Source organism: Lagenorhynchus albirostris, chromosome 3 (assembly GCF_949774975.1).
Source record: "Lagenorhynchus albirostris chromosome 3, mLagAlb1.1, whole genome shotgun sequence".
In the NCBI taxonomy this organism is placed as follows: Eukaryota; Metazoa; Chordata; class Mammalia; order Artiodactyla; family Delphinidae; genus Lagenorhynchus; species Lagenorhynchus albirostris.
The window spans coordinates 167019399-167045609 of NC_083097.1; the positions used below are offsets into that span (position 1 = coordinate 167019399).

The following is a 26211-nucleotide window of genomic DNA, read 5'->3' on the forward strand; positions in this document are numbered from 1 at the left end:
ACATCTTCTTTATCCATTCATCTGTCAGTGGGCATTTAGGTAGTTTCCATGTCTTGGCTATTGTGAATTGTGCTGCTGTGAACGAATGTAGGGGTGCATGTATAAGATGGCAAATTTGTATGTGTATTTTGCCACAATTTTAAAAAATGTTTTAAAGGTTGAGGTGGGGGCTGTTCGGTGTCATAGGAGTGAGAGCCACTGGAGTAGCCTCGGGTGATGGCTTGGAATCCAACCTACCTATCTGCCCACGGGGAGTTAATAGTTCCTCCCTGCTTTGGCTTCCTTAACTGGAAATACAATAGTATTTACCATTAGAGGGTCTTTGCAAAAATTAAATTAGCTGATATACATAAAAAAGCTCAGAATTGCTCCTGGCATACAGTAAGTGCTCAGTACGTGTTGGCAGGCCCTGGGAGGCCTGCAGGAAGAGGGCCTAGGGTGCTCGTGCCTTCCGGGAGACCTGTAAGATGTTTTGAGGCCTGGGGAGGAAGAGCTATGATCGGCTCCAAAAATACAAAGAGAAAACTGCAACATCAGAATGAATACCTTATCAAATGTCTCCACATTTACAAAAAATGTGTCAGCTTCGTCAACTGCTAAATTTTGTATTCATAAAGATTTCATTACATTTCAAAACAGTTCCTAGGTTAAATTTTCTCACTGTGCAGGAATTCCCAAGCCTGCATGGTGATTGCCAGTCTCAAATTGCATGCGTTAACTCTTAGTTAAATAATTTCAAATGCAAGGGTCTAAAAAGAGTTTCGAGTTTTTTAAAGTACAGCCACAAAGTTGTCAGTTCGGGGGGATGTGGTGCTTTTTAACTGGTTTGCAGGTTGAGGGACGGGGTCTCTACTGAGTTCTCCCAGTGCTGCCCCACCCCCATCCTCCAGAGATTAGACCATCCCTACTTCGGTCACACGGTTCACAGGATCAAAAAACCAGAAAATCAAGACATGGTTGGTTAATACACCTGGAATGTGGGAGACACATAGTAAATGCTTATCGAATCTACGGGAAGGAGAAAGAGAGAAAGAACACAAAAATTCTGTATCTTCAAGTTTTCAGAACACTATTCCTCGTCTGGCCTATTGGGTCTTACAGGACCTGGCAGAAAATTCCCCTAGTTTAGAATGTCTGACGGGACACCAAATCTTGTAGTGCCTTCAGTAAACACCAGGTGGCAGATGATCCCTGCTGAGATTGAGAGGGAGCGCTGCAAAAGCTGGGATGTGTGCAGTAGTAAGGCTGCTGTTCCTGAGGAAGGACAAAGGAACACCTCTAGCAAGAGTTACCTGGGGGGAAGGGGCTTCCCTGGTGGTGCAGTGGTTGAGAGTCTGCCTGCCAATGCAGGGGACACGGGTTCGGGACACGGGTTCGTGCCCCGGTCCGGGAAGATCCCACGTGCCGTGGAGCAGCTGGGCCTGTGAGCCATGCGCGTCCAGATCCTGTGCTCCGCAACGGGAGAGGCCACAGCAGTGAGAGGCCCGCGTACCGCAAAACAAAAACAAAAACAAACAAAAAGAGTTACCTGGGGGTGGAGGGAGGTGCTGGTTTATTTTTAATTTTTAAAAAAATTTTTGGCCGTGCCACGCAGCTTGCGGGATCTTAGTTCCCTGACCAGGGATTGAACCCGGGCCCTGGCAGTGAAAGTGCTGAGTCCTAACCACTGGACCACCAGGGAATTCCCCAGGAGGTCCTTGTTTAAAATTCAGGTTCCCAGGCCCCAAATTCTGATCTACTGATCTGATTCAGGCCCTCCCTCCAGTCACTCCTGGGATGCTGACTGTTGAGAAGAGGTTTCCAGGGGATCTTCACCGTGGCCCTGTCAGGGAGGCCCCCATGCGGGCCAGGTGATTTATGTGAGATCAAGCCAGGCTGGAGAATAAATAATCCCAGCTCAGCCCTTCGCCACCTGGATGACGTTGAGCCAGTTACTTTGAACACCTGAGTTTTCTCATTGTAAAATGGGCAGGGGGATTTCTGAGGACACAAGGAGATGATGCATTTAAAGTGCTTTGCGGGACTTCCCTCGTGGTCCAGTGGTTAAGACTCCGTTCTTCACTGCAGGGGGCACGGGTTCGATCCCTGGTCAGGGAACTAAGACCCCACACGCTGCGAGACATGGCCAGCAAATAAATAAAATTTAAATTGCTTTGTACAGTACCCAGCATCTAGTGGGTGCTTAGCCAGTGATTGTGGTTCCAGTTCATTCTCCTAGAAGAGCCAGGTATAAACTGGGGCCTTCCGCCTCCTTGCAGACTTGGGGAAGGGGTCGGATCGGCTCCCATTCCCACCACAGATGTGATCTATAATGTTGCATTAACAGTTTTTCAAACAAGAGGCGCTGTTTGGGCCTCTGCAAAGCTGCACGCTGCGGGGTTAAGTGCCAGCAGCCACTGATGGTGCCTCGCAGCTGCTTCCAATCCTGCAGTCAGACCCACCTCGTGCCAACCAGCCGTGAAACTGCTGGGCGCCCCACATACTCAGCCACAGAAACCTCACATTGGCCCCCCGTGGGGAGGCTCGTAAAACGCACTGAAGCTTCCTCTGCTTGGATGCTGCCAGCCGTGGTGGACCAAATATTTACAGACTCGGCTGAAATGAGACCCAGCAGGGCAGGTTTCACAGGTGGCCCAGAAAAAGTCCCCTCACCCCCTGTCCTTGGGAAAACAGGGCACAGAGTGACAAGCAGCCCATTAGGCCAAGGCCCACACCCCCAGCAAGGCAAGATGGGAGAGCTGGGCTTGAGAGAGCTTATCTGTTTAGAGCCAAAGGCATTTCCTGTGTGTCAGGTACTGTGCCAGGGACACAGCAGTGACCATGACTGAGACAGAGCTGCTCTTTGGAGCCCAAGGGAGGGTTTCAAGCAGGAGGTGGAGTGCGCCTGGCTTCCTGAAGGAGGTGACTGGAAGGGCATTCCAGGAGAGGGAACAGAATGTGCAGGAGCCCCCAGGAAGGAACAGGTGCAGCACCTTGGAGGAACTCAGCAAGCAGGAATGGGGGTGACTTGGGGTCAGAGTGGTCTCCAAAGTCCTGGGCAGGTCAGGGATCAGGCCACTAGCCCACAGGCCATGGCATGTTTCAGCAGGGTTCAAGGGTGTCCATCACTGTCTCTCCCTGGGCCCTTCCTTGCTTGGGGGTCCAAATATTCACTGTCCCTGCCCCCCACCCCCCCATGCAACCAGCACTTTCTGCCTCGGGGGAGCCCGCAGCCGCCAGCCCTGTGGAAGGTGAGCTCATGGCCAGGTTGTCTGGACAAAGATAACAGCAGGGGAAGCCCGTGCAGCCTGCAGGCATGGGGTCCCCTCCACAAGGACCAGAATATAGGAAGTAGGAGCAGGCAGGCTACAAAGCTGATGAAGTTGGTCATCACTCTCCACCTGGACTGAGTCATGAATGGCAGGAAGTGCCAAGATGCCATGGGGGGACAGGGCACAGGGGATGTCGCTAATGGGGGGGGTAGCTCAGTTATAGACGAAGAGGTGGGGGGAAGGGTGGGAGAGAGAGGGAGACAAAGAGATGGAGAGATACAAAAGAAACAGCTGTAGAGACACAGACACAGAAGGAAAAAGAGGCAGCAACGCACAGAGAAGAGACAGAGACTGAAACACAGAGAAATAGAGACACACAGACTCAGAGAGAGATAAAGCTGACACGGATGGATACCCCGGGACCCACAGACCCGCAGAGATGTTGAGCCACGGGGGCTGCTATGCCCCCTGTGCCCACCGGGTGACGCCAGAGAGCCACACGCTGCACCGCAGCCGTCCCTGCCTGGCGCTTCCTGCAGTCCGAGTCCCTTTCTCTCTGCCTGCGGTTCCTCTATTGCTCCACTGCCGCCTTAGCGGGAGGCCCTGGACCCCAGAGTGGAGACGGAGGTGGAGGTTGGAATAGGGGCTTCCGCAGGGATCGAGGGTGTCCACAGCCCCCATAACCTGGACACCCCCCGCCAAGGCTCTGTGCGTGTCTCCTGTGCGTATCTGTGTTTGTCTTGGAGTGTGTTTGCATTGGTCTTGTGTGTGTGTGTGTGTGTGTGTGTGTGTGTGTGTGTCGGGGTGTGTATCTAGACGGTCTCTGTGTGTGTCTTGTTTTGTCTCAAGGTGTGTGTGGTGTTTGTGTGTGTGTGTGTGAGGGGCTGTGGGCGTCTCTGTGTGTCTGGTATCTCCATGCCCCCAGAAACCTGACGCTCTCTTCTCCTCTCACCTTCCCTGGCAGCTCTGCACGGAGTCACACAAAAAATTTGAGAACCAAAACATTTATGGAGACTTACTGGTGTCCAGAGTCTCTACTGGGATGCCAGAGGAAGTGCTCCCTGGAGCGACAAGGATGGGTGTTCATGGAGCTGACTGAGCAAAATTTAGTTTCTGCTAAACCCAAGCACCTACTTTGTGCTACTTTCATGCTGTGGACTCAGTTTCCTCATCTGTGAAATGAGCCTGAAATTAATACCAGCCTCATAGCATTGCTGTGAAGTGATTAAGTGAGTTGAGGAGATACCAGACACACAGAGACGCCCACAGCCCCTCACACACACACAAACACCACACACACCTTGAGAAAAAACAAGACACACACAGAGACCAGCTAGATACACACCCCAAGACACACACACACACACGACCAATGCAAACACTGCCTGGCACACAGCCTACGGACTTAGTAAGTATCAGAAATCATCTCTTTTGATCCTTTTAACTACAAACACATCCATTAACCCATGGGTCAGTGGGAGCCCCTGAGAACTCTCCACTCACCACTAGGGATCTGAGGGTTGTCTTAAAGACCCAAAATAAGTGGATACTCAGATTATCTGCCTCCACACAAACTTCCCTTTTGGTCTAGTCCACTGGTTCTCAAACTTCACTGTACAGAAAAATGAGAAGATTAGATCATGCTGGGTATATAAATCAAAGCCAGTTGCTGTCCCATACACCAGGGACTCAGCAGTGAACAAAACAGACAAGGATGCCTGCCTTAGCGGACTTTGTGTTCTAGTGGGAAAAACATAATAAATGAAGTTCATTTGTCACTCAACAATGGTGAGTCATGATAATTAGTTACTATCCATCAATTTGCTTTCGATAATTTTGCCATCTTACCTTCCAGAAAGATAGTACTAACTTACACAGTAACAGAGGTGAATGTCAATTGCCTTGTAGCCTCACAGAATCTAATATGATCAGATATCTTTTTTGACTATTATAGTGAGAATTCTAGAGTGGTTAAACACATTTTCATGTAAAAGTCTTCGTCTTTTTTTTGTTTCACTTTTTTTTTACAATGTCCCATCTATGTCTTTTGTGTGTTCAAAATGGCATCCATGTTCTTTGCATGTCTCTATTCTTATTTATTTCTCACAACTCTTTATATATGAAGGATGCCACTTTAAAAATGTTAGTGGCAAATAGCCTTTGTTTCTAATAGAGCTAAACTGGAATAACACAATTTATCAACAGGGACCACCAAGAATCCTCATTTGTCAGACATCCTAGCAGTGAATTCCTTATGAAAACCCCGTGGAGGGGGACAGATGGGTCCAAGAAATAGTAGCTAGGAAGAGACCATTTTGACCTGAGACAAAGCCCTTCTCAGATCCTTAGCTGAGAAAATGTATCCATCTTCTGAACTGGATTCAGCACTGTCAGGGACAATTCTTTTTGTTTTTTTTTTTTTTTGGCTGCACAGAGCAACATGTGGAACTTCCCTGACCAGGGATCGAACCTATGTCCCCTGCACTGGAAGCACAGAGTCTTAACCACTGGACCACCAGGGAAGTCCTGTTAGGGACATTTCTAACATATAAATTAGATTATGCCACTCCCTTGCTTCAAACACTCCCATGGCTCCTCATTGCCTTTAGACGGAAATCCAATCTCCTCTCCACACCCTTCCCAAAGCCACCCCCAAGCACCACATTTTCCTTTTTGCACCACCTCCAGATAGAGAGGCACCCTGAGCCTTTCCATTAACTCACTCCTGCCATGTTCCAGGAGCTCTACCTTCAGGTGTGGCTTTGGGAAAGTGATTTCCCTCTCCAAGACTCAGTGTTGTCATCTGAGAAATGGGATAACAAGTACAGACCTCATAGGATTGGTGGCAGGGACCCCATGGGATAACTATTTGTAAAGCTTGATGGGATGTCCATTCGCTTTTTCCAAAGCCTTTTCAGCTTCTCCCTGGGAGGTGGGGGACCTTGGCAAACAGATGCTCCTGGAACTCACTTTCTTGATCTTAAAAGGAGGATATAAAGTTAGTACCATCACTGTCTAGGGAAAGCAAACTCACTCAAGGAGTGAGTTGGACCTAGGGTTATAGGGAATTCACATCCCTATAATCCCTGGAGGGTCCACAGATGCCACTTGGATTGGGGGCCCAATGGAACGTCTTTTAAAAAAAATTTTTTTATTGATGTATAGTTGATTTACAATGTTGTGTTAATTTCTGCTGTACAGCAAAGTGACTCACTTATATGCATATATACATTCTTCTTTATATTCTTTTCCATTATGGTTTATCCCAGGATATTGAACATAATTCCCTGTGCTATTCAGTAGGACCTTGTTGTTTATCCATTCTATATAGAATAGTTTGCATCTGCTAACCCCAAACTCCTAATCCATCCCTCCCCCATCCCCCCACCCCTTGCCAACCACAAGTCTGTTCCCTATGTCTGTGAGTCAGTTTCTGTTTCGTAGACAGGTTCATCTGTGGCATGTTTTAGATTCCACATACAAGTGATGTCATATGGTATTTGTCTTTCTCTGTCTGACTTACTTCACTTAGTAGGATCATTTCTAGTTGCATCCATGTTGCTGCAAATGGCATTATTTCATTCTTTTTTTTTTTTTTAATGGCTGAGTAGTATTGCACTGTATCCAATGGAGCTCCTTATATGGAAAAACTCATTCACAAGTTCTTCTTGTAAACATTATGTGGGCCTCCAGCCCCAGAAAAAAATAAACAAAAACCAAAAACACATTCAGCCCCTGGGCTTCCAGTTTGAGAGACCTCTGATCCAAGGGGACAAGTCTAGGTAAGAAGCCTGTGTCACAAGAGGCTCCTTGGGATTCGAGAATCTGGCAATGCCAAATTCAGTGGGTATGTCACAGATAGGGGCAAGTTAGCACAGCGCCGACCCTCCCTTCCTATCTGCCTGCAGTATTGGTGGGATGCAGGCCCCCATCCACACATATGCCTTCTGCCTCTGACGACACATGCATTCTCTTCCCTGCAAGACAGCCAGAAGTGATGTGTTGAATACCATTCAGGACCCCTGCTCTAGGATTCTTTTTTTTTTTTTTTTGGCCATGCTGCATGGCTTGGGGGATCTTAGTTCCCTGATCAGGGATCGAACCTGGGCCCCGACAGTAAAGGTGCTGAGTCCTAACCACTGGACCACCAGGGAATTCCCTCTAGGATTCTCAAATGTTCGGGAGGAGGGGAGACTGTTTTGAGGATCTAGAATGCCGGGCACTCCAAGATTCTGGGAGTCCATGATTTTGGAGATCCCATGATTCTGAGCCTCCCAGGTCCCAGAACTCAGGGATTCACCGAGCTTGTCACTGCCCGCTTGGGTCCTCCATAATCGCCCGTGACAGATAATACAGTGTCTCGAGGCAGAAACCAGGATCCCTCTAATCCGGCGGCCTAGGCAGAGGGCCTACTGCCCGGAGCCACCTGGCTTTTCCTAACGGCTTCATGAGAAAGTCAGAATTAATTGGAACTGGCACCCCGCACTCACAGAGCTCAGCGCGGCTAGCTTGGCCTCCATATGTTAAAGCCGAGCATCTCTGGGTCTTGCTCTGACCTGTTCTAAACACCAGCAGGTGTGTTACCTGAAACCTGGAGCTTAGCCTGACAAGGGAGGTGGCTGGGACCGTGGTGACCCAGTGCCACAGGTAGAGCCAGCCGGCCCACTCTCCCTGATACAGTGTACACCAGCCTGGGCCCTCATTCTGTCCCTCGTCTGGGCCTCAGTTTCCCTCCTCTGTTCAGTGAGATCAACCTCAGGTTTCCTTGTGGATTACATGTAAATTGCTCAGCGTGTGTGCTGTACTGTAATCCATCCTTGGGCACCTGGGTAGAGTCCCAGAAGGGATATAGCGACTTCTCATTTCAATAGCTATTATCAGAGAGATTATGCCATTTCACACTCCAAACCCCAATGCATAATATTGCTCTTTTCCCCAAACCCCAGCAACATGGTGAATTATCAAACTTTTTCATCCTTAGCAACCTGGTAGATTTTTTTAAAGTATTTCATGGTAGTTTTATTTTATATTGACCTTACCATGCGTGAGAATGAACTCCCTTTCATATGCTTGGAAGACATTTGTATTTCCTTTTCAGAAACTGTTCATGTCCTTTGCCTCTTTTTCTATTGAATTGTTGGCCCTTATTGATACGTGGAAGATTTTTACATATTAAGGAAATCAGTCTTTTGCCTATCATGTCTTGGAAAAGTTTTCCTTTGTTGATTGACCTTCTAGTATTTGTGTGTGTGTGTGTATAGGAATTTTACATTTGTATGTAGTCAGTTATTAATCTTTTTTAAAATATTTATTTATTTATTTATTTATTTTTTTGGCTGCGTTTGGTCTTCGTTGCTGTGCGTGGGCTTTCTCTGGTTGCGGCGAGTGGGGGCTACTCTTCATTGCGGTGCACAGGCTTCTCATTGTGGTGGCTTCTCTTGTTCTGGAGCACGGGCTCTAGGCGCACGGGCTTCAGTAGTTGTGGCACACGGGCTCAGTAGTTGTGGTGCATGGGCTTTGTTGCTCCATGGCATGTGGGATCTTCCTGGACCAGGGCTCAAACCCGTGTCCCCTGCATTGGCACGCAGATTCTTAACCACTGCGCCACCAGGGATGTCCTGTGGTCAGTTATTAATCTTTTTAAAAATTTTTATTTATTTTATTTATTTATTTTTGGCTGTGTTGGGTCTTTGTTGCTGCGCGTGGGCTTTCTGTAGTTGTGGTGAGCGGGGACTACTCTTTGTTGTGGTGCGCGGGCTTCTCATTGCCATGGCTTCTCTTGTTGCAGAGCACGGGCTCTAGGCGCACGGGCTTCAGTAGTTGTGGCTCGCAAGCTCTAGAGCTCAGGCTTAGTAGTTGTGGCGCATGGGCTTAGTTGCTCCACGGCATGTGGGATCTTCCCGGACCAGGGCTCGAACCCGTGTCCTCTGCATTGGCAGGCGGATTCTTAACTACTGCGCCACCAGGGAAGTCCTGTAGTCAGTTATTAATCTTTTAAATCATTAAAGGTGACATGTCATGCTTCAACACACTGGGATTATTATTATTTTTAACTTGCACATTTTCTTCTAGTAGTTTAATAGTTTCTCTCTCTCTCTCTTTTTTTTTTTTTGCTTGGTTGGTGGGTGATCCATCTGAAATTAATTTTGCTCTTAGCTACCTTTAAAATCTCCATCTGAAATCTGATGGTTGTCTAAAAAGCTGTGTAGTAAGTGGACAAGAGCATGATGACTGAAACCAGGTGGCTAGGCTTCAAATCCTGGCTCTGCCATTTTTCACTGTGTATCCTCAGGGAAGTCACTCTCTCTGAGCCTCACGTTACTCATCTGTAAAATGGGAGATAATAGTGTCATGTGAGAATTAAAGGAAGCTTTTATTATTTTTTTTTTAAATCATGTACCTAGAAGGCCATCTGGCACTTAGCCCATGTTTTTTTTTCTGCTTGCTATTTTTGTTTTTATTTGCTTTTCAATTGCACTTGACTCTCAGCGTAGCCAATTAGCCAGCGACTATGCTTCAGGAACATTTCTAAGTGCTTATGTGCAGTAATTTACTCTCATAACAACCCCATTGGACAGATGGTAATATCGAGGCCCAGGGAGGTTAAGTTCCTTCCTGAGGAACTTCCAAGGGTCAGGGTTGGCATTAGAGCCCTTGATTTGCCCACTGCCCTGTTCTGGCCTCAGCCTCCCTCCCCCACTCTTGGCCACTCCTGGAGGAGGAGTTCCCACTGGGCTCCATCGTAACTAGCTTCTAAGTACAGACTAAATCTCTGAGGTCAAGTCAACATTCTGGATACCCAGAACTGGTCAGTCCTGTCCTGGTAGGTATGGCTGTGGAGAGGGGCAGGCAGCAGTCAAGGAAGGCTTTCAGGAAGAGGGTCCTTAGATAAGTAAGACTGGAGAGGCTGGCGGGGCCTGAGAAAGGGGTTGCAAGGGGGAGGGGAGGACAGCATGGAAGCCTCCCCTGACTGTCACTGACCACAAGGCTTGACTCTTGCTTCTCCCCACTAGGCACACAGTGAACTACATAGTTGGTGATCATGGGCAGTTGGTGGGAGTGTTGAACTTCTACTCAACTGTCAAAGCCCCAGGGCTCCAATGCCTACTCATCTGGAAAGCCATCTCCCCACTACTGGCCTTTCCCAGCCTGGGGTCTCTCCTACTACTCAAACCCTGACCACATAGGACTGGGAGTGTCTGTGTCCAGCTCTGTGTCCTTCACCCTCAACTGGGTGACCGTTGAGGGCAGGGCCCTAGGTTGGGATTTCTCTGGTGCCCAGCATCGCCCAGCCCAGCCCGGACACAGAATAAGTACTGGTTGAATAAGTCTTGAAGGAAATAAGGGAGTAAATGAGAGTCAAATATGTGAGTGACAAATACAAACCACAGACACTTCCTTCCAGGGCTCCCACCTCCCTTGGGATAAAAGCCCAGGTCCTCCCTGTGGCCCACAAGGTCCTACATGACCTGCCCCATCCCCTCCCTGACGCCCCCCCTCCTCCCTGTCTCCCCCTCGCTCACTCTGCTCCAGCCACACAGGCCTCCTCGCTGTTCCTCCAACAGGCAGGCTCTGTCCTGCCCCAGGACCTTTGCACAGGCTGTTCCCATCTCAGCCTGCCGTAAGTACTCTTGATCATGACTTTTTGCGTGGTTGGCTCATTCCTCCTTCAGATCTCCATACAAATGCCACCTCCACAGAGAGGCCTCCCTTGACCTTGATCCCTAAAATAGCCGGCCAGTCTCGAGCTCTCTTCCTCTTCTGGTCCCTCCCTGGCACTTCCCACGATCGGATGCACTGTGCATTTGCATATTTATCTTTATGATGCGGCTCCTTTTCGTGCGTTTTGTCCCGGGTCACCCGGTGCGCCTCCATCCGCCTGGCTCGCAGTAGGCACTTAATACAGGTCGACGTAAACTAAGGGGCGTCTGCGGGTGGGGGCTAGGGGCCCGCAGATCCACCCGCCGCGCCCCGCCCTCGTGGGGCCTCCAGTCTGCGAGCTGGGCGTGCCCGGGCAGGCTGGGCGCGGGCGCGGGCGCGGCGGGAGCGGGCGGCCGGGCCGGTTGGGCGGGTGCAGAGGGCGCGCGGGGCCCGGGCCGGGTCCGCGGGCCCGGGCCGGGTCCGAGTGTCCGGCGGGGACCATGGAGGGGCTGCGGCGGGGCCTGTCGCGCTGGAAGCGCTACCACATCCAGGTGCACCTAGCGGACGAGGCGCTGCTGCTGCCGCTCACGGTGCGGCCGCGGGACACGCTCAGCGACCTGCGCGCCCAGCTCGTGGGCCAGGGCGTGAGCTCCTGGAAGCGCACCTTCTACTACAACGCGCGGCGGCTGGACGACCACCAGACAGTGCGCGACGTGCGCCTGCGGGACGGCTCGGTGCTGCTGCTCGTCAGCGACCCCAGGTGGCCGGGGGAGGGGACTGGGGGGCGACCTGGGATCGGGGGCCCTGGCTGGGGTCCCCGGTGAGGGGTGAGTCAGGGCTGGGGGGAGACGGCGGGGCACAGGAGGGCCTGGCTGGCGTCCCCGGTGGGGTGGGAGGTGGGTCAGGATGGGCGGGACCTGGGGGGCACAGGAGGGCCTGGCTGGGGTCCTGGATGGGGAATGCGTGGGGGGAGACGGCAGGGCACAGGAGTGCCTGGCTGGCGTCCCCGGTGGATTGGGAAGTGGGTCAGGGACAGGGGTGGGGGAGGCCAGGAGGGCCTAGCTGGGGTCAGGGTGGAGTGCGTGGGATGGTTGTGGAAGGGTGGACTGGGGATCCTTCTCGTCCTTGTGGACTCCTTGGAGAGCGCCCGGCACTGAGAAAGGCCAGGAGCCTGGCTCGATTCCCCCTGCAGGCTTTCTTCTCTTTTCTCGCTCTGTCTGCCTCTCTCCAGCCTCGCCGGTCTTTCTCACGATCTCTCTTTGTCTCCTGTCTCTCCCTCTCTCTGTGACACTGTCCCTGTTTATTTCCTTTCCTTCTTTCTGTCTCTCTCTGTCTCTCTGCGTCTCTGCCCATTTCTGTCTCTGCTGTTTTTCTCTCTGTGTCTCTCTTCCTTTTCTGTCCATCCATCTCCCCCACTACCTCTGCCTTCCCCACAATCCCATCCTGACCCTTGCTGTCCACACTCTGACCTGGCCGTCTGGGGTTTCCAAAGAGGCCCCCTGGCCCAGATGACCCGAGAGGAGTGGGTCTCCCAACCCAAGAAGGGGTCTGCAGAGAAGGGCAGCTGGGCTGAGGGAACAGCACATGTAGAGCCCTGGGGCAGCTTTGGGAAATGGTGGAGGCTGGTGCTCGGCGAGATTGGCAGTGGATGGAGGCGCTGGGCCGGGGAGGGACTGGAGCTGTCTGTGTAACACTGGAGTTTATGGGGGTCATGCTCGCTGGGCCCCTAGAGGCTTGGTCCACCAAGTCTGGGTGACATTTTGAGAGTAGGAGCCTTAGATGCCAGTCCTGGAGGCTCAAGATGTGGTGGGAGGGCCTGCCTCTCCAGGCCCTCTCGAGGGAGGGTCTCACTTGGGGGTGGGAGAGGGTGTTCCTGGCAGTGGCCAAACAAAGTCTAGCAGCTGGACGATCCACAGACGTCTACACAGTCAATATTCAATATACAGTACGCATTTATTGGGTGCCTACTGTGTGCCGGGTCATGTGCTGGGCGGCACTGGAACCCAGCAGGGACCCAGACAGACCAGGCCTGCCCTCACGGAGCCCACAGTCAGTCCAGTGGAAGAGACAGACAAGGAACCAAATAAACATATGTTTGAATGTCAGGTTGTAATAAGTGCTATGGAAAGATGCAGGGAGGTTGAGCGTGATGGAGGTGTTGCTACCCTATCAACAGTGGCCAGGGGAGGTCTGTCGGAGAAGGTGACATTTCACAGTACAATGTGAAGGAGCTGATTAAACAAAGAGAACAAGAGTGGGCAGGAGGGTATTCCAGGAAGAGGAAACAGCCTGTGCAAAGGCCCTGAGGCAGCACCATGCCTGGTGTGTTGGAGGAACAGTGAGGAGGCCTGTGTGTCTGGAGCAGAGTGAGTGAGGGGGAGAGAGGGAGGAGGGGAGGACAGGGAGGGGACGGGGCAGGTCGTGCAGGGCCTTGTGGGCCGTGGGGAAGACTTGGGCTTTTACCCTCAGGGAGGTGAGAGCTCTGGAGGGCTGTGGGCAGAGGAGGGGCAGGACCTGCCTCAGGTGCTCACAGGTGCCCTCTGGCTGATACAGGGAAGACAGACTGTGGAGGGGGTGGGGAGGGCGGCTAGGGGTGGGGATCGGGGGACCAGGGTGGAGGTCTAGTGATGGTGAGTGATGGTGGAGGCTGAACTAGGATAGAGTCAGCTCACTGTTCCTCCTACTCTCTAGGCATGGTCCTACCTCAGGGCCTTTGCACTGCTGTTCCTTCCTCCTGCAATGCTTTCCACTTCCCTTCCTCAGCTCCTTCAGGCTTTTGTTCAGATCCTACCTCCTCAGTGTAATCTTCCCTGACCACCTGTTTAAAATGGCATCCCACCAACACCATACCCTAACTCTGCTTTACTTTTCTCTATACTTCCTTGATTATTTTTACTAATATTTTACTAATTTTTTTTTGCCCCATCTCCCCCACTAGACTGTAAGCTCTGTGAGGGCGTTGTTGTCCATCCTATTCACTGCTGTTTCCCCAGTTCAGTGCCTGGCACATAGTAGGTGCTCAATAAATGTTCGTTGAATGTATGACCTCTGGAGGTGAAGAAGGGGATGCTCAGAACATTTTCCTGGAGCTCTAGTGTTTCCTGGAAGCAAGAGAGAGGGTCTCGTGGGTGGAGGCGAGTCTGGGCAGATGCAGCAATATGCATTGGCTGGACACCGAGCAGACCAGGAGGCTTTAAGTGCCAAGGTGAGGGCTGCACAGGCCTGCAACCTGTATCTTTCTGTCCCCCTCCTGCAGGTAATCTGTGTTGGAGGATGCGGAGCCATGACCGAGGGGACCAGAGGTGCTGGCTGAAGAAGCAAGCTGGGGGTGGTGGGGGACATCTCCCGGGAGCCTTGACCTCACTCTGGGTAAGTCACTCCAGTATTTGGGACACAGAAGGGACCTTAGAGATTGTGGAGACCACAGATGGGTAAACTGAGGCTCAGAGAGGAGAAGAGAATCATCTCTGATGACCATCACCCTTCTCCACACCCATATGCTTCTGGCCCCTGGGGCAGGGTCACTGGCCTTACCTTCTCACCTTTGAACTAACACATGGGCCTGAGTAATGCTGCCCTGAATTGCTGTGTGCCCTTGGGCAAATTGCTTCTCCTCTCTGGGCTCTGTTACCCCTTTTCCTTAACAATCAAAGAGTGGGCTTTGGTTGGCAGGTTTGGTTTAATTGCACTCTTTGCCTGCAATTTCTGCGACTGCCACCAGGTGGCTTCAAGTGCCAAGCTCCCCACAGGCTAAGGGCTATCCCTGCCCCTCCTGGAGGGCACCAGGGCCATCTCAAAGGAGGAGCTGGCTGCAGGTGTTTCTGTCCATGGGGCTGTTAGGGAAAAGGGAAGAAGGAAAAGTGGCCAGAGAGCTGGTGTTTCACCCTGCGAGGGGGCCTGGATTGAAGTTGTCTTATCCCCTCCCTCCTGCTGTTCTAAGGTTCTGGGCTTCCAGCATAGATGGTGAAACACTGGCCTGCCCAGCTGCTGCCCACTGCCTGGGACATTCCTGATGGAGCCCCAGTCCCTGACACTGACCTAGGATGTTGCTACTCCGGGCCAGCCAGCCTTCCAGCTGTGCTGTGTGATCCTGAGGAGGTGGCTCCCACCTTGGGGCTTCAAGTGCCCAGTCTGCAGTAGGAGCCACGTGCCATCTTGGGAGGCAGCTGGAGGAGGTCACATGAAGAAAAGCACAGAGGGGAGAGGAGCTTGGGGGGGCATCACCCCCACCTGCCTGGTACATTCTCTCTGCCACGCCTCTACCCAAGCTGTGCCCCCAGCCTGAAGCACCTTTCACACCCCTCTCTGCAGCTCCAGTCCACCCAGCATTCCAGCCTCCTCTAGGAAGTCTTCTCAGATTCCCTCCTCCCCAGCCAGTGAGCACCTTGTCCTCTTTTGGGCCCCCTCAAGCCTCCTCTACTGTGAACAGCTTTGGCTGGGGGCAGGGGGTGTGTGGCCAGACACTCATGACATCTCAAATGACTAAAGGTGGAGACTGGGGGGCCCCAGCCCTCTCCCAACGCTCCAGTGTCACACTGCACCCCTCCCCCAAACCCAAACCCCTCCCCACGTTGCACCCGTGTCCACCCCCGTGGCGGTGTCCTTCCTGTTCAATCCCACTGCTTTGCCCCCTGCACGGGGTCTCCTGGTTGTGTCTGAAGGGCTCTGGTTAAGTGGGCAGGGATTTGGTGGGGGGCGGTGGCTGTGCCTGGCAGAGCACTGAGACATTGACGGTAATCATGGGGGTACTCCGGGCTATTCCAGGCAGTGTGTTGTAGGGATTCTGGGTGTAAGACCCTCTGAGTAGGGAATTCCATGGCGGTCCAGAGGTTAGGACCCTGCACTTCCACTGCTGGGGTTCGATCCCTGGTCGGGGAACTAAGATTCCGCGTGGCGCAGCCAAAAAAAAAAAAAGTAGAATGTTGGGACTCAGTTGGATCTCTGATCTGTGGCCACGAGGCGTCGGGTCCACCGTGCAGACCCCCTCGGGTTGGGGGGATGCTGGCATGCGGGCCCTCGAGGGCCGCGTTCACGCTCTGGGTGCTGGCATCACAGGGCAGAGGCTCGGGAGCCTGGGAAGACATAATGTTTTAGTTAAGAGTCGTGTTGGCCGCAGGGCCCAGAGCAGGGACAGGTGGATAATAAATCGTGGCCGTGGGGAGAGTAGTGCTCAGATGTGCGTTTGTCCATCAGGGGATGGGGACGGCCCCAGGCCTACGGGGCTTTTCTCACGTCCCCCTCCGGGGCTGGCATCACTCCTCCTGGGGCCAGGCAGCCCACGCCCCTGCTCCTGCCTGGTTTTGGTCTCGGTGGGTCACGCACACACTGGGGGACCTGCCCCCCAGGGCCCAGCAGGAAAGTGGGGCTTTTAATAGCCACCCCAGCTCCATTCCTCGGCTCCAACTACATGCCAGGGTTTGTGCCACATCCTTGTCTGGCCTCCACTTACTCTAGTCTGTGAAGTGTGAGGCTCGGTGGTGGTGGTGATGATTATGGCCCATTTTACAGATGGGGCATCCAAGGTCACCCTGCCCCCTCTAGTCTGCTGCCCTGGCAACCCTTGAACTGAGGGGTCCCCAGCCCATGAGCAGGTCCCTGATAGAGGAAGGGGGAAGGTTTCCCACATCTTGGCTGAGGTGAGGGTGGGAGAAAGCATTTTCAGGCCTTTTTGACATTTAACAAACAGTTTGCAAATCACATGCAAATCGCATGCAAATCATCACCCATTTCTTAAGCCTCAACAGCTTCGGTGTGTTCTGAAATAATAATGTTGGACTTGTCCCTTGGTATTGGCTTGGAGGAGGGGTGCAAAGTTTTTCCCTTCCTCCCTTCCTTCCCCTTCCCTTCTGTTTTCTTTCCTTCCTCCCTCCCTTTCTTCCCTCCTCCCTTCCTTTCTTCCTGTTATCTCTTTGCTCCCTTCACATTGTTTTTTGGAGGCTTCCCAGTTCTAAGATGAATACAAACAGCAAAAGTGGCTTCCAGCATTCCCATTTTCCACATGGGGAAACTGAGGCACTGAGAGGCACAAGCCTGGACTGAGATACCAGAGACACATTGTGGAAGGCATCCGCCACCAAGTGTCATCATGGACCAAAGTGGACAGTACCTGTGACCCAAGGAGGAGAGATGACAGTGGCTGGACCAGGCCTAACAGGGCTTGGAGGAGCCAAGGGGAAGAGTCCTTGGCCTAGAATGGCAGGCTGCCATGCTTGGATCTGGAGAAATCTGACACTGAGTGATCTTACTCCTCAAGTCCTTCTTTGTCTTGCTACTCCATCATCATGTTCTTTGAATTTGGGCCACAGCCTCTGCTCAGTTTGCATGCCCTACCTTTTCTGTTTGCAAACTCCTATTCATCCTTCCAAGCCCCAGCTCCAGTGCCCCTTCTTCAATGCAGACATTTCTGATCCTCCAGAAGAGCTTCCACTTCCCTCTGGGCTTCTGTTACCCCAGATCTCTCTCTCTCTCTCTCTGGTCCAACCCTGACCCTTTTGGAGACAGCAGCATTACTGGCCAATCTGGCTTGTTTCCAGCACTTGTCTGGTTATCACACACCTCCAGACTTTTGTATTCTCTGCGCAGAATGTCCTTTTGGGTCTTTTTCACCTGGAATAGTCCTACATTTTCAAGGTCCTGGCACTAATACCCCACCTCCATGTGGGCTCGACAGCTCTCTCCCAGTCGGCCTCTGGGTCCTGCAGCCTCCATCCCTTCATCCCTGACCCACAGAATGGGGAGGTCTGTGTGTCCTCCCAGTCTTAGGAGTTGCCTCTGGGGCTCCAGGATCACCTAGGCTGGGATTGCAGGGTGATCCTGTAGTACAGTACAAATTCAGTACAGAGGGACTGAATTTGAGTAGGTACGGAATAAAAGACTAAGTGTTTGGAAACAACGCCAAGTTCAAACTCTCTCACTTAGCCTTGGGCTTCACTCTCCATTGACAGTTCAGTCCTAAGCACATCCTTCGCCCTTCCCTCTCGTTCACCTCCAGAACTCTGCACAAGCCATTCCCTCTGCCAGGAATGCTTTTCCCTTGACTCCTATTCTGGGTGACCCCAAGCCAGGCCCCTCCCATCTCTGCGCTGTGAAAATGGGGGAAGTCCGGTCCCCCCAGGGCCTCTCAGGCTCCTGGCTCCACCCCAGGAGCAAGTCCGGGCTGCAAGGAGTTTCGGGTGAGACCTGGCAGCCACCATCTCTCCCTGGGGCCCGTGGCGTCCCAGGGAGGGGCCACCTCCTGCCTTGGCTGCCCACTCACTTTGTGCTCCCAGAAGTTCGAGGGGAATTTTCCTGGGTGGTAAGTAAATCCAGGTGGTTCCCAGAGGAGGCATCTGTGGCTCAGCCAGAAACTGCCGGCACCTGGACTTTCTGCTTTAGTTCAGTTGTGCCCCCCTCTCTCTCTCTTTCTCTTTCTCTCTCTGTGTGACTCCAGGCCAGATTCTGGCATTCTCTAACTCTGCCCATTCGTTCAACGGGCGTTTATCGAGTGAGCTCTGTGTGCCCGGCCCTGGGCTGGCTGCTGGAGATACCAAGACAGTCTTTGCTTCGGCTGCTGTAGACAGTGGGGCAGGTTGTTCACTGCACAAAAACATCCAGCTGGGCCTCAGGAAGGGAAATCTTTGCATAATTCACACAGAGTCTCCTATACAGGTTAGTGGTTGTCCTGACCTGACCCTGATGCCTCCCCCACCCGCCGTGTCTCCATCTGTCTCTGTGTCTCATTCAATCTCTTCTCTATGTATCTGCCCCCATTTGTCACTCTTTCTCTGTGTCTCTTGATCTTTGCTCTCCACTCTCTCTATCTGAGCCTCTCTGTCTCCATCTCTGTCTCTGTCTCCTTCCATGTCTCTGGCCGTTTATTTCTGTCTCTCTCTCTCCATACCCCTGTATCTGTCTCTCATATCCCCTCTCAAAAGGGACATCCTTTCCCCCTGATGCTCTGAGCATGACCTCTGGGTGTTTTCAAAAGTTGCTGGGAGGGCTTCCCTGGTGGCGCAGTGGTTGAGAGTCCGCCTGCCGATGCAGGGGACGCGGGTTTGTGCCCCGGTCCGGGAAGATCCCACATGCCGCAGAGCGGCTGGGCCCGTGAGCCATGGCCGCTGAGCCTGCGCGTCCGGAGCCTGTGCTTTGCAACGGGAGAGGCCACAAGAGTGAGAGGCCCGTGTACCGCAAAAAAAAAAAAAAAAAAAAAAAAAAAAGTTGCTGGGTCCATGCATTCTGTAATCACTGATGAAGCACCTCCAATTTTCAGGGCACTGAGGACAGCGTGGTGACTAGGACACCCAGCTGTTGGCCCTCATGGGGCTTGAGGTCCAGCAGAAGAGACAGAAGCTGCAGGGTGGGGGGCTGCTCCTAGGATCCTGGAAACCTCTCCTCTGGGCTCGGCCTACACTCTTCTGAATGACCTCGGGTGGTTCTTGTCCCTCTCTGGGCCTCAGTTTCCCCACCTACCCAAGGAGGGAGGTGTTTAAGGTGGCTGGGCCAGAAGCTGCTTGCAAGGCCTAGGCAGTTTGTTGGCAGAGAAATCCTGGCTCATCCCCCCACCCAAATGGGTTTGAAAGAATCCTCCGAGGGGAAAACAGTTGTAAGAAAAAAGAAAACAAAAAATCAGAATCAGGCTTCCCTGGTGGCGCAGTGGTTAAGAATCCACCTGCCAATTCAGGGCACACGGGTTCGAGCCCTGGTCCGGGAAGATCCCACGTGCTGCGGAGCAACTAAGCCCGTGCGCCACAACTACTGAGCCTGCACTCTGGAGCCCGCGTGCCACAACTACTGAAGCCTGCGCACCTAGAGCCCATGCTCCGCAACAAGAGAAGACACCGCCATGAGAAGCCCGCGCACCGCGACGAAGAGTAGCCCCCGCTCACCGCAATTAGAGAAAGCCCACATGCAGCAACGAAGATCCAATGCAGCCAAAAAAAAAAAAAATTGGAGTCGCCTGCCCAGGCTGCTGTCTGACTTACCTTGGGTGGAAGCAGCCTCACTGCCATCCCCCAGGTCATCAGAGAAACTTCCTGCCTCTTCCCCTGATGGCCCCTGGCTATCCACTGAAGGCTGCTGGCCTCACCATGATGGCTCTAGGCCTGGCACTGACTTCACACTTGTGCTCTGAGCTCCAGACCCACTTAACCCCTTGCCGGGCCCCAAGTGGGAGAAACTCTTTCCAGCCATAGGGCCTTTGCATGTGCTGTGTCTACATTTGGAGGACCCTCTCCCCACCCCTTATCTTTCATCCTCCGATTTGCAGGTTCAATGTCACTTCCTTGGGGAGGCTCTAAACAACCACGTTCCCTCTGTCTTTTTTTTTTTTTTCGTTCCCTCCGTCTTGCATTCACACAGTATCCTGTTCTATTCCTTTGTAGCATTAATTATTTATATTATTATTCATTCAATGTATTATTTTCCCCACTAGCCTCTGGGCACCGTGAATGAAGGCTGGGGTGAGGTCTGGTCTGATCACTGATGGATCGCACAGTATTTAATAACCCAGAGTAAGGGAGTGGGAGCCAGGGATTCCCTCCCTTCCCAGACTCCCTCAGGGTCCCCCGCCCCGGTTTCTGTCACCACTGTGTCCAGCTCCAGGTGGCCACGGGGCACAGAGCCTCGGAATTGGGATTCCAGGCACTCTGGCTCCTGCCGCTTTGATAAATGGGGGAAATTCAGAATTAATTATTGACTGCTGCGCCGAGCTGGCCTGATCTGGACAGATAAAGAGTGTCCTCACTGCCACGTCTGCCCAGCACTTCTCAGGAGTTTATTAGAGGTTGGGAGGCAGCTGGCTGAGGGGAGAAGCCCAGAAGGCACTGGAGCCAGATGGAGCTGAGTTCAAAGCCTGGCTCTGCTGGGCCACTTTGGAAGGCCACAGCCTTCCATGGATCTCATTGCCCGCGGGGGCAGGTCGCGCAGGACCTTGTGGGCGGAGGGGAGGACTTGGGCTTTTACCGCGAGGGAGGTGGGAGCCCTGAAGGGCTGTGGGCAGAGGAGGGGCGGGGCCTGACTCAGGCGCTCACGGGCGCTCTCTGGTGGCCGCTTCTTGGAGGGCAGGCTGTGGGGGGTGAGTTTGGGAGCCAGGGGACCAAGGGTAGAGGCAACTGCGCTGGTCCAGGTGAGTGATGATGGCGGAAGAGAGTTCCAGGTAGAGGGAACATCCAGTGCAAAGGCCCTGAGGCAGGGTCGTGCCTGGCGTGTTGGAGGAACAGTGAGGAGGCCCATGTGTCTGGAGCAGAGTGAGGGGGTGGGGAGAGGGAGGAGGGGAGGGCAGGGAGGGGATAGGGGCAGGTCGTGCAGGACCTTGTGGGGAGGACATGGGCTTTTCCTCCTAGACGGATGGAATGTGGTGGGTTTTTGCAAGAGCGAAAGCTCTGAGGGGAAGGCTGGTCGCACGGTCTCTGGATCCCAGACAGGCGATGACCCCACCCAGGAGTCAAGGATTTGAATCATGCCTCCGCCTACCCTTAGCTGAGTGAACTGAAGCTAATGACTTGCCCTTCTGGGCCTCAGTTTCTCATCTGTAAAATCGGTGCAATAGTAGACCACTCTCTCACAGTGGTGAGCCTCACATGAGCTCAGGATGGGTAGGAGCTGCTGGCTCCATGCAACAGTCACGACTGGGATTAGGGTGAGGAGAGCAAGGCACTGGCCTTCGCACAAAACTTAGGGGGCTTGGAGGAAGGTGGTCAGAAGATACAAACTTCCGGTTATAAGAAAAATAAGTACCAGGGATGTAATGTACATGATGACTGCAGCTAACACTGCTGTAGAATATATAGGAAAGCTGTTAAGAGAGTAAAAGCTAGAACTTCCCTAGCGGTCTAGTGGTTAAGACTCCGTGCTTCCACTGAGGGGGCCCGGGTTCGATTCCTGGTCAGGGAACTAAGATCCCACAAGCTGTGCAACACGGTTGGAAAAAAAGAGAGAGAAAAAGAAAAAAAGAAAAAAAAAAAAAAGAGAGAGAGAGAGTAAATCCTAGAAGAGTTCTCATCACAAGGAGAAAAAATGTTTCCCCTTTATTCTTTTCTTTTTATTGTATCTATACGAGAAGATGGATGTGAGCTGAACCTATTGCAATAATCCTTTTACAGTATGTGTAAATCAAACCATCATGGCCTTAAACTTATGCATGGATGTACGTCAATTATTTCTCAGTAAAACTGGGGGAAAAAAAAAACTTTGGAGGCACTGCCAAATTCAGTCATTCGGATAAATACTATTTTAATGCAACATTTGAAAAAACTCCCAATGAATGCAAAAACATCTGCAATGAACAAAGTATCTAAGTGTTAAATATTGACAGGCTCTGACCCCTGCACTGGCTCCACCCTCACCTCACCCTATTTCAGGCGCTGCTGCACCTGGGAGGCCGTTCCTCCTGCCCAGCCTCCCCTCCCTGCAGTAAAGGCCTCTGATTAAACCTTCATTCCAGATAATTAAGCCCAGGGATCTGGGGGCCTAGCAGTGATGCAGGAGGGAGACCCTGGCAGGGGTGGGCCAAGCTGGCCCTCCCCCCGGGGAGAGGGAAGGCCAGGAGGGAGATCACTGAGTGGCTGGAGCAGAAGCCCGAACTTAATTAGCCCCTCAGGATTAATTACTAGGCCCAGGAACAGGCTGAGAAATCTATTACCCGAGTGGCTCCCAGCTCCAGGCTTCCCTCATTCTCTCCATCATTTTTCTCTAAACCTCCTCCTCATGCTTTTCCAAGAAAATATATTTATTAAAAAAATGCAACTTTATATCCTACCATGAAAACCCAGATACATATTTTCTGCGCAGAGTAGATGGTATATAAATTTGGGGAGCTATACAATGAAGTAACTATATAACTGTTAAAAAATGATCTACGCGGTTCTGTTTGGAACCATGGCAACAGCTGTGAGCAATGAGTATGTGCTGAGCGTTTACGCACTCTTCTTAGCTCATCTTCTCACAACATCTCTGGGGGGGTGCAAGCTATCAGCACCCCCATTTTGCAAGAGCTTTCTGACACTAGGATCTGTGCTCTGGGACCCCACAGAACAACCCAGAGTGGGTTCTGACTTGAGATCTTGTCCTGCAAAGCCCCGACAGGCTCTTCTGTGAGCCACTTTGGGTTCCAGTTGAGCCCAGATCTTGTTACTTTTTGCTTTCTGCCTCCAAACATTTACCTTGGCTTTTTTTTTACCCTCCCACCAGAAACGCCCCTCCTTCGTATGTGTGAATCCGCCTCAGTTTTCAAAACTCAGGGGCACATGTCTGCAGGAGGTTTTCTTTGTGAACCCCTAAATTGAGGCTTCACCCACCCATCCCACCACAGGCTCCCCCACAGTCTCCTCCCCAGTCTGATTGCTCGGGCTGGAAGGTCTCTGTGTCTCCCAGCTTGGGGGCATCTCCAGCACTGGCTCTTTGGATCCTGCATAGCCCAGCTCGGGTAGGATATCAGTCACGGGAGGACACTCATGGGCTCTTTGGTTTCTCCTCTCACCTCCAAGCACTAGTATTATCCTCCCATTTTACAGGGGAGGAAACTGAGGCTGGGAGAGAGCCAGTGACCTGAGTCACACAGCAGAGAGGGGACAAACTCCAATGCTCTGTCATGAACTGATTCCTGTGTCCACTGCCCCACACTGTGCAGATGGGAAACTGAGTCACCAAGGGGCGAACTGGCCTTGCCGAGGTCATATGGCTGGTCCTGGCGGTGGAGCTGGGGATGGGCCCCTCATCAAAATGGAAGATGAATCTGGATGGAAGGTGGGAAGGGCCAGATCATGGCAGGGCTGGTGGGGGAACCCATTCTGGGGTATTCCGTGGGGCCCCAGAGCACAGATCCTAGTGTCAGAAAGCTCTTGCAAAATGGGGGTGCTGATAGCTCACCCCCCCCCAGAGCTATTGTGAGGAGAAGACGAGCTAAGAAGAGTATGTAAACACTCAGTACGTACTCAGTGCTCACAGCTGTTGCCATGGCCCAGGCAAAAGTGGGCAGGCTGGAATGAGTGGTTGGGGGGCGAGGGGCAGAGAGATGGGGCACAGTGGGACTTCCCTGGCGGTCTAGTGGTTAAGATTCTGCACTTCCACTGCAGGGAGCATGGGTTCGATACCTGGTCAGGGAACTAAGATCCGGCATGCCATGCGGTGAGAAAAAAAAAAAAAGAGAGAGAGAGAGATGGGGCACAGTGGGGTAGAGGGAGGGTGTGTCCTCAGACTGGGGACACTGAGGCTCCTACCCCTTCTGCCTTGTCCCCATCACCCACCTCCCTCTCCTGCTGCAGAAATACTTAAAGGAGCCCATGTCTTTTTGGCTGGCCTTTGGGGACATTTCACCATTTCCTGGGGTCCAGGGTCTAAGGAATTAATTTAACCGGTGCAAGGCTGAGGCTAGGAGAGGCGAACCCCAAAGTGAGAGCCTGACACCCATTCCCCTACCCCAAGGCGTCCTCTGGCTACCATAGGTCCATTACGCAGATGGGAAGACTGGGGTCCAGAGAGGAAGGAGCGGGCCTGAGGTCTCTCGACCTCATAAGGCTCACATCCAGGTGAGTCTCCTCCCCTTCTTCCAGAGCTCTGCCCTGGGGAGCTTTTCATGCTCATGAAGACGTGAGTGGTTGATAGAAGTCTTAATGGTGGAAACTCAGGTGTGTTAACAGGAAACTGGAGTAATGACTCCCAGGAAGGCACAATGCCAGGCGGCAGCTTTAATGATCCAGGCCTGACAGCTTCACCCCTTCAGCTGGGTCTCCTGAGCCTCCAGCCTTCTTGAGACCCAAGGGCCACTGCTGCCCTCAGTCCGGTTAGCACTCAGGACACACTCGTGGGCACACACACACACCTGCGGCTGACACCGCACACCCCGTGGACCACAGCCGGTGCTTGTGGGTGGTATGTGTCTCCCCCCACCCCCCAGCTTCACACAGCAGCCCAGCCCTCTGCCGGCTGCCTGGGAACAATTATAGAGTCAGAGGGATGCCGCGGCCCGAGATGGGCCGGCCTCATGTTTAATTCATCTTGGGGCTAATTATAGCCAGGCTGGGGGAGGGGCGTGGTAACCTTGGCCTACCCTCCCCAGCCCTTCCTGCCAGCCAGGGTGACTGGGGAAGGGTGGGGGGACGGGGGCTTGTGACCCGCTGTTGGCCCCAGCTCTAGGCAGCTAAGCCAGCCCTCCTGAACCTCCTGCTAGGGTGCATGCCCGGAGGAGGACGGAGGCGGCGCTCATGGCGGAAAGGCGGGCACAGGGCCTGGCAGGGCGGTGGGAAGAATGGGGATTCCAGCTCAGGGCAGCTGTGAGCAAGCATCAGGATGGTTCCTTCCCTCCCTCCTTCAGTCCCACGGATCAGGATTGATACCACTATCTGGGTTGCTACAGGCTGTTACATCACCTTCCGGGTGGACCCACCAAAGCCTAAGGTCCCAGGACAGAGCCGGCTGGTACCTAACGATAGGTAATAACCCACACTGAGATCATGTGACCTTCCTCACTGTTTGTAGCATTCGGCCCTCCGTAAACGTTAGCCACATTCTTTGCCAGTGTCCTTGGGTGCTTACCATATGCCCGGAACAGTTCTGAGCAACTTGCACGATTGTCACCGGACGGAGATTAACGCCTCGCTCGCCTCCGATGCAAAACTTGAGGAGACGCCCACAGATGCAAGAGGTAAATACCATTTTAAGTCATATTTTTAAAATGTTTTTTTATTGTGGTAAAAATCACATAATATAAAACATTATTTTAACCATATTTAACCGTACAGTTCAGTGGCACTAAGTACATTCACATTGTTGTGCAACTCTCACCATCACCCATCTCCCGAGTTTTTCACTTTTCTAAACTGAAAATCTGTCCCCGTGAAACACTGTTCCCATTCTCCTCCCCCCCCACACCCACCAATGTATTTTCTTTTTTAAAAAAAAACTAATTAATTTATTTTTGGCTGTGTTGGGTCTTCCTTGCTGCGTGAGGGCTTTCTCTAGTTGCGGAAAGCGGGAGCTACTCTTCGTTGTGGTGCACAGGCTCTAGGCACTTGCGCTTCAGTAGTTGTGGCTCACGGGCCCTGGAGTGCAGTCTCAGTAGTTGTAGCGCGTGGGTTTAGTTGTTCCACGGCATGTGGGATCTTCCCGGACCAGGGCTCAAACCCATGTACCCTGCATTGGCAGGCAGATTCTTAATCACTGCGCCACCAGGGAAGCCCTACCAATGTACTTTCTGACTGTGAATTTGACTATTCTACGTAACTGGTATAAGTGGAGTCAAATAGTATTTGCCTGTACCTACTGTATATTTGAATGCATTTCTAAGGTTGTCATATTTTAAAGAATCCAAACTGGGACTTCCCTGTGGTCCAGTGGTAAAGAATCC

General features: G+C 52.4%; 1 protein-coding gene across 4 annotated transcripts in view; it reads left to right on the forward strand.

The window, feature by feature from the left end:
• The first annotated feature begins 11313 nt into the window (after nucleotides 1-11313).
• TINCR (TINCR ubiquitin domain containing) overlaps nucleotides 11314-26211 on the forward strand; it is a 52586-nt gene continuing 37688 nt past the window's right edge. For 3 of the 4 annotated variants that reach the window (XM_060145504.1, XM_060145506.1, XM_060145505.1), the window contains exons 1-2: nucleotides 11314-11652; nucleotides 14149-14261. In XM_060145504.1, coding sequence (XP_060001487.1) covers nucleotides 11393-11652; nucleotides 14149-14152 — 264 coding nt within the window. In that variant the 5' untranslated portion in view covers nucleotides 11314-11392 and the 3' untranslated portion in view covers nucleotides 14153-14261. Of the gene's footprint in view, nucleotides 11653-14148; nucleotides 14262-14832; nucleotides 17785-26211 lie in introns of those variants that run through there. The other variant, XM_060145503.1, reaches the window with a different exon arrangement.